General features: G+C 49.9%; 1 protein-coding gene across 2 annotated transcripts in view; it reads left to right on the top strand.

Moving 5' to 3' along the window:
* The first annotated feature begins 1147 nt into the window (after window positions 1–1147).
* Window positions 1148–7389, top strand: part of Ano9 (anoctamin 9) — an 18850-nt gene continuing 12608 nt past the window's right edge. For both annotated transcript variants that reach the window (XR_003844656.1, XM_021207312.2), the window contains exon 1: window positions 1148–1218. Coding sequence is in view for 1 of the 2 variants with exons in the window: in XM_021207312.2 (XP_021062971.1) it covers window positions 1213–1218 (6 nt within the window). In the remaining variant the exon portion in view is untranslated. The remainder of the gene's footprint in view (window positions 1219–7389) is intronic.

Below are 7389 nucleotides of genomic sequence, written 5' to 3'. Positions count from 1 at the left end.
TCTCTCTCTCTCTCTGCCTTGGGACCAGGATGTAGCTCTCAGGTACTGTACCAGTGCCACACTTCCTGCCATAATGATAATGGACTAGACCTCTAAAACTGTAAGCCAGCCCCGCTTTCTTTTATAGGAGTTGCCTTGGTTATGGTGTCCCTTCACAGAAATAGAACAGTGATGACTAAGACATAAAATTCCTGTCTCTCTCTCTCTCTCCCTTCTTCCCTCCTTCCCTCTCAAGTGTGACATCTCCCCCCTCTCCCCCCCAGCCCCCACCCCAGCCTGCTATAGTTCAGTTCTAGAGCCTGCTATGGCCCTGAAGCTGAAGTAGAGGCCTGCCATTTATCTGAGAATCCTGAGCAAGTATATACCAACTCAATGCCTGAGCAGTAGGAGAGTAATACGTGGTGACATTGGGTGTGTCCTGGCTGCCAGCCACCCTGTGCTAGATACTTTCAGAGATCCTATCAACCTTGTTCCTGTATCTTCAGCTTCACAGTGGTTTTCAGATTTGATCCCTGCCGTTTGTAATGGCACTTATACCTCAGTGTCCTATGTGCCCCTCCTGAGGAAGACCATCCTGCCTCTGCTAGCCTCAGCATCCTCAGGCTGCTCCTACACATTGGTTACTCTGAGGCTGCCCAGAGCCTTCTCCAGCAGCTCTCAGTGTGACTGCACAGCAGGGCCCAGTCTCAGGATCCCCGTTTCAGGTCATCACAGGAGCCCAGGAATGAGAAGACGGTTCCTTTGGGGCTCTATTGTGCTCTCCCTTTGCCTCCTTCTCCTCTGTGGAGTCACAGTACCTTTGGAAGGTCAGGAATGGACTCTACAGATGTCTCAATGACAGGTGGTACTGAGTACCTGCCTATTAAGGTCGTCCATGTCACCATTTTCTCTCGAATTGGGGTGTGTGTGTGTTTGTGTCACGGACTCTACTTTGCAGCCAGGGCATTCCTGCAGGGAGGATGATAGGAAACCCAGGAGAGAGCTCCACCTTACCCTTGAGAAGAAGGTGTTGGGGTCGCGGGACACTGGAAGGGATTTTCTTGGCGGGTTTGCGGCTGGCTCCTCCCCAGCATACTTGGGCAAGCAATTAGAGGAGTAGGCGGGGCAAATCCACACGGAAGTCAGGTAACAACCGGGAGCCCGCAGGCACTCTCACACCTGCCAGCGCCAGCATCCAGAGCCCCCGCGTTGACCAAGGGACCAGCCACCAGCATGCAGGTGAGCCTTGGTTCTGAAGGTACATGCCTGCAGCCTCTACAGCTGTCATCCTTCCCTGGAAGGCTTGGTGGCGGGCAGTTCCCAACAACCTGCCATCCAGGGAGCATGTTGGCTAGAGTTGGATCCGTGACTGTGGGGCAGGCTAAGGGAGAGGCATGTCAGATGAAGTAGCTTTCTAGTCCTATTCTGGAATTCTGAAGATCCCAGGGACTGGGCTCCTATGAAGGTATGTGACATAGGGTTTTCCTGCCAGACTTATCTATGTGAGGTGAGAACAGAGATGCTGTGGTGGAACTTTCAGACCTGTGACTTGCACTGACGGGGAGGGACTATGGGCACAGGTTAGCCTGTGTAGCTGTGTGCCACGCTTTCTGGATCTTGCTCCAGGCAGACTGGACCTGGAGCCTAGGTGTAGTCCAGAAGGTAAGATGTGTGTGTTCTCGGGGTACCTTTTAGAAAGCACTGTTTCCCCTTTTGTCAACCAAAATGGTCACCTGGGGCAGAGGCCAGCACTTAATCTCCAGGGAGGAGGCAAGGGCGAGGTAGAGAGCGAAACCAACTTCCCACAGAGGCACCAGGCCTCCAGGTGTGGGCTATGTGGGTGGCTGCTCCCTCTGCTTTTACACAGTCCTCACACTGGGCCTTCCAGACCCAGCTCTGAGAGCTGAATGTTCAGGCCAGCACATAGACACCCTTTAATCTGGCTCCAATAACCATCCCCTTGCCAGCCTCTGCCTCAAGCTAGTGGTATAAGAAGAGAGAGCATGTGCCTTTAGGACCTAAAGTTTAGGTACACAGAGGGTTTGGTGGTTCCTGCTCCTGGTTGGATCTGAGCCTGTCCTCTACTGTTTAAATTTCTTCCATGACTTTTCAGTGCTTTTGTCGAAGTCCAAGAAACCTTCCTTGACCTGGCTTCTGTAAACGTCTAGCCTTGCCTGGTGGCTTTCTCCTTGCCCTTTATACTCCTGCAAAGTTGAAGTGCTGAGGACAAAGTCACCAGGTGTAGTGACTACCCAGTTCCCAGGGGTGCTGAGGACCGAGTCCTGTGGGGACTTGCAGGTGCAGGGTCAGAGGACAAGTCTCTAGAGTCAGTTCTCTCCTTTGACCACGTGGTCCTAGGGATCAACCTGAGGCTTGGTGGCAGGTGCCTTTATCTGCCGAGCTATCTCACTGGTCCGGGCATCAGTTCTTCAGATCCATAACTTGTGAGTCTTCTGAGGTGGGGGTAAGGAGTGAGTCTCTGAAGGGGTTGAGAGCTGAATAAACTTGCCAAATGCAGCCTGCCTCTCAGGACTGACACACATACATGTCTCTCTCCCAGAAATGCTGCCCCAATCTTCTCCCTAGCTTGTTCATCTTTTGCCTTATGAGGTAAAGGTTGGGACCACCTCCCCCACAAGGTAGACATGACTCCAGTCACTATATGTGTCACCCATGCACCACCCTCCAGGGCTCAGCGCTGAGAACACAGAAAGAGTTTCCAGTTTAGTGTCTGGGATGGATATAGGGAGGCACTACTAGGCAGGGTGCCAGGGACATAAGGGTCCCCTGGCCGCTTCTCTTGTTGGTTGGGGTGTCACCTTCTTCCCAAGTTGAGACACAGGGGTACACTTGTACTATAGCTCCAACTGTGGGGTTCTCTCCTGGAGAACTTCAATCCCTTCCCACAGTCTCTGGTGGAACAGGTGGATCCCCCTGTGGGTAATGAAACTGAAGTGTTATAGGTCTCAGAGCAAGGGAGGTAAACATGATCTTGGGACAAGGTGGGTCAAGGGACAAGTGGGGTGGGAAGCGAGGTCCACATCTTCATGCATGTGTGCCGTGTACCTGTGGGTCAGGCTCATTTTGGAGATGGATGCGCTGTATGCACACATCTCTTCTGCCTGCACTGACCGGGAAGGAGGCTTGGAGGTGGGCACCAGGGAGCAGAGCTGCCCTGTGCTGGTTCCCTGCATCCCTGACCCTCAGGAGGGAGGATTCCTTAGGAGATATGATGTCCCACGAACTGAAGAGGTGGCCTGTGTCCATAATGAAGAGCTAGGGGCCCTACCTGAGTCCTGAACCTTGAGCCCTAGCCCACTGTGTATGGCCTGTAGGATTGGAGGTGGCAAGGGCTGGGGGAAATGGCAGGAACCTTAGTGGCCAGGCTGGTGATTTTCTTCACTCTTTCCCTGCCCGTGTCAGGGTGATTCTTTGTTGCAGAAGTGATATTCTTGGATTCTATTAGAAAGAAATTGAATCTCTGAGGGGCTGATCACATTAGAGCCAGGGTGTCTGCCTGTGCTTGACCCCTAGTCTGACTGTATATGGCAAGGCAAAAATCTAGGTCCAAGGCCCCAGCTGAGTGTGTGGGGACAGCCTTGTCCCTATCCTGGGTATCCAGGAGTTTCAGGAGCCCCCACAACCTGGAGGTGGAATCCAGTGGATTAGGACCCAGGAGTTTTGAGCACTTCAGGAACACTGAGCAAGCTGTATGGCTGGAGGTAAAGACAGCTTCATGAGCTGGTCCCATCATGAACGCCCCAAGGGCAACACTGAGATAGATGCTCACAGGTATCATCATATGTTGGGTATCATCAGGAGGATCTGGTCCTGTACACACTGGCCCTGGACAGCCAGACCTTGAAGGCTGTGTGCCGTGGCTGTGGCTGGGTGGATGGTAAGCCCAGCGTGCATGAGTGTAGAATTTAGTGGCTGGGTCTATCTTGGTGTAGGCTGGAAATGATGGAACCAGAGCTGGGTAGGGGATCTCTGGCCTAGGTGACAATTGGCTACCGTCCCTGAGCTACGCTGGCAGCTAAAAGCTAGTGCAGCTCCCCAGGTATGTGCATTGCTTTGCCATGGATAGATACATGGTGGTCCTGCCCAGAGTGGCTTCAGCTTACACTGGCTGAAGTGGCATCCCCAGCCCTGGAGGCTTCAGGTAACTGTTCCAAAGCTGCTCACATCTCTAGTGGGAAGGGGATTTCTGATATACTTTTGGGACAGGCTCTTAGCCCAGCCTTCAAAGGTATACTTTGTGGATGGTCTCTTCTGCCCAAGATGCCCCCTAGTTTGGATTCCAAAGTTCTACAGGTTGCTGGTTCTGTCCTAGGTCTTGCCTCTGCTCTAATATGTTCTACACACTAACATTTTGGGCCCACACTGATGATTGTGGCTTATGAGAGAGGGGAGACCTCAGAGGACAACTGCCCAGGTCGAACGAAAGTCAAGCTCATCTCACTCACCAATTCATTCCACATCACACTTGCTGGGCCCTTGTGGTGGGTGGACTACTAGGCAGGGTGCCAGGGACATAAGGGTCCCCTGGCCACTTCTCTTGTTGGTTGGGGTGTCACCTTCTTCTCAAGTTGAGACACAGGTGCAGCTCTAAGTGTGGGTTTCTCTCCTAGAGAAGTTTCAATCCCTGCCCACAATATCTGGGTTACATGTGTCTGTGGGCAGTGAATGGGAAGCCAAGAGAGTCCAGGAGTCTGGGGAATGTTTCAGAGGCGGGAGGGTGGGAGCAGACAGAAATGCCCAGGTAGACAGGCAAGTATAGCACACAGGGTGCACACAAGACCGGGAGATGAAGGGCTGAGGCCCATGCTCCTTCCACCGGCCAGATGGAGATGCAGGGAGGGGCATCTGAACCAGAACCTGAACCAGAACCTCCTCGGGCATGTGTGTGAATGTGAGTCTGCACTCAGGGGCTTCAGTAGGGTATGGATTCAGCTGCAAGACAAATAAACAAACAAACAAACAGAACAAAACAAAACCACCTTAGGTTAAATTGGATTTCAGTTAACTTGTTTTCCTTAGTATAAGTATACCCAGGCAATATTGCAATATACTTATACTTAAAAATAAGCAATCAATCAATCAAACACACACACACACCCACACACACAAAGGTCCCTAATTTTGTTTGGTTTTGCTTTGCTTTGAGATAAGGTCTTGTTATACAGTCCAGGCTGGCCTAGAACTTGCTATGTACATCCGGCTGGCCATAAATTCAGTACAACCCTCCGGATTGCTGGCATGTGCTACCATGCCCATCCCAAAGCCTGTTTGTCTATCTGAAATTCCTACATGATTGGGTGACCTGTATTTTGCCTGGCAGCTCTTCGGCTGGCCTGTTGGAGCAGTATGGTGAGAGTCTCTGGAGGAGGTAGGAGGAATGTGTTTGAGAAGGGGAGGGATAACAGGTTCGTGGGGCGGGGGAAGCAGGAGGCAGACTTGGTATTGCGGTAACTTCAGGGATGATAATATGCAGTGTGGGGATAGAGGCAGGAGCTACTGAGGATGTCCACTGGAGTTGGTAATGGACTAAGGAAGACACACACCCCTCGGACCATGGGGTATGAGAATGGCTTCCCAACCAACTGGACAGATAGAGAAACGGCTTTATTTGGCTCAAGGGTCTAGAAGGACATAGTCCCCTGTTTCTGGGACCATGGAGCCACGGGGTCCTTGCCACTGTGGAGTCCCTCTATCAACTCCTGTATTGCTCGTAGGGGCATGGATGGAACTGTGTCACTCGTGTGCAGAACCAAGGGACATATCATGAATTACAAACCAACATCCTCAACATCTTCCCGATGCTGTCTCCTTAGCCACTGTGCATCAGCATCTTCCTGATGCTGTCTCCTTAGCCAGTGCACAACTTGCCACAACCTGCCTGGCAGCCCCCACTTTCCCAGTTCTTCCTCCCTGCTTCCTACAGTCTACACCCTCAGGAAAGAAGCCCTGACTGCCACCAACTTCAGTCCTCAGGCACCTTGTTTATTCATAGAACATGAAATCCTAAGAACCCAGCACCTGGCACCAAGGAAACAGAGCCCACAGCATTGATTGCTCTGCCTCTGCTCCCTCCCTTGGTAGTGTATGTAGCTTAAATAGTGTATGTAGTATATTTTAGTGTATATAGCTTAATTAGTGTATGTAGTATATGTAGTGTATATATATATATATATATATATATATATATATATATATATAGTGTAAGTAGCTTAATTAGTAGGCAGCTTTCCTAGCGTACATGAAACCCTGAGTTCAGTTCTTGATATCATAACCAGGCATGGTAGTGTCTGCCAATAATAACAGAATTTTGTAAAACTTTGTAAAAGCAAATTTTTATTTATTTATTTATTTATTTATTTATTTATGGGGTGTTTTTTTTTTTTTGGTGTTTTTTTGTTTTGTTTTGTTTTTTGGTTTTTTGAGACAGGGTTTCTCTGTGTAGCCTTGGCTGTCCTGGAACTCATTCTGTAGACCAGGCTGGCCGCGAACTCAGAAATCCGCCTGCCTCTGCCTCCCAAGTGCTGGGATTAAAGGCGTGCACCACCACCGCCCGGCCGCAAATTTTATTTTTAAAAATTAAAACAATTGCAGAGACCTGGGTTTGATTCCCAGCACCCACACAGTGGCTCACAACTGCCTGTAACTCCTGTTCTAGAGGGTCCAATGCCTTCCACAGGGACATAAAGGCAAAACATTTGTACAATAAAAAGGATACAAAAAATAAAACGGGAGCCAGACAGTGGTGGCGCACGTCTTGAATCCTAGCACTCGGGAGGCAGAGGCAGGCAGTTTTCTCTGAGTTCAAGGCCAGCCTGGCCTACAGAGATCATTAAAGGACAGCCAGGGCTACATGAAGAAATCCTGTCTCAAAAAACCCAACCCAACTCAACCCAACCAACCAACCAACCAAAATGGGGCCAGGTGTGGTGGTGGCACACACCTTTAATCCCAGAACTCTGGAGGCAGAGGCATATAGATCTCTCTGGTCTACATAGCGAGTTCTAGCTAGCCAGGCTACATAGTGGAACCCTGTCTCAAAAAAAAAAAAAAAAAAAGAAAGAAAGAAAGAAAAGAAAAGAAAAGAAAAGAAAAGAAAAGAAAAGAAAGAAAGAAAAAATGGGTTAGAGAGATGGCTTAGTGGTCAAGAGCACTTGCTGCTCTTCCAAAGGACCAGGTTCAATTCCCAGCATCTACATGGCAGCTTGAAACTGTCTGTAACATCCTCACACAGACACAGCAACGATGCACAGAAGAAAAATAAATAAATCAAAGAAAGAAAAAAAATGAAAAGAAAAAGAAAGGAAATAAGCAAGAAAGCAAGCAAGCTGGGGAGTGGCTCAGTGGTTAAGAGCACCAGCTGCTCTTCCAAAGGTCCTGCGTTCAAATCCC

Source organism: Mus pahari, chromosome 1, assembly GCF_900095145.1.
Source record: "Mus pahari chromosome 1, PAHARI_EIJ_v1.1, whole genome shotgun sequence".
Taxonomy (NCBI): domain Eukaryota; kingdom Metazoa; phylum Chordata; class Mammalia; order Rodentia; family Muridae; genus Mus; species Mus pahari.
This window is presented reverse-complemented; position numbering and strand designations above follow the sequence as displayed.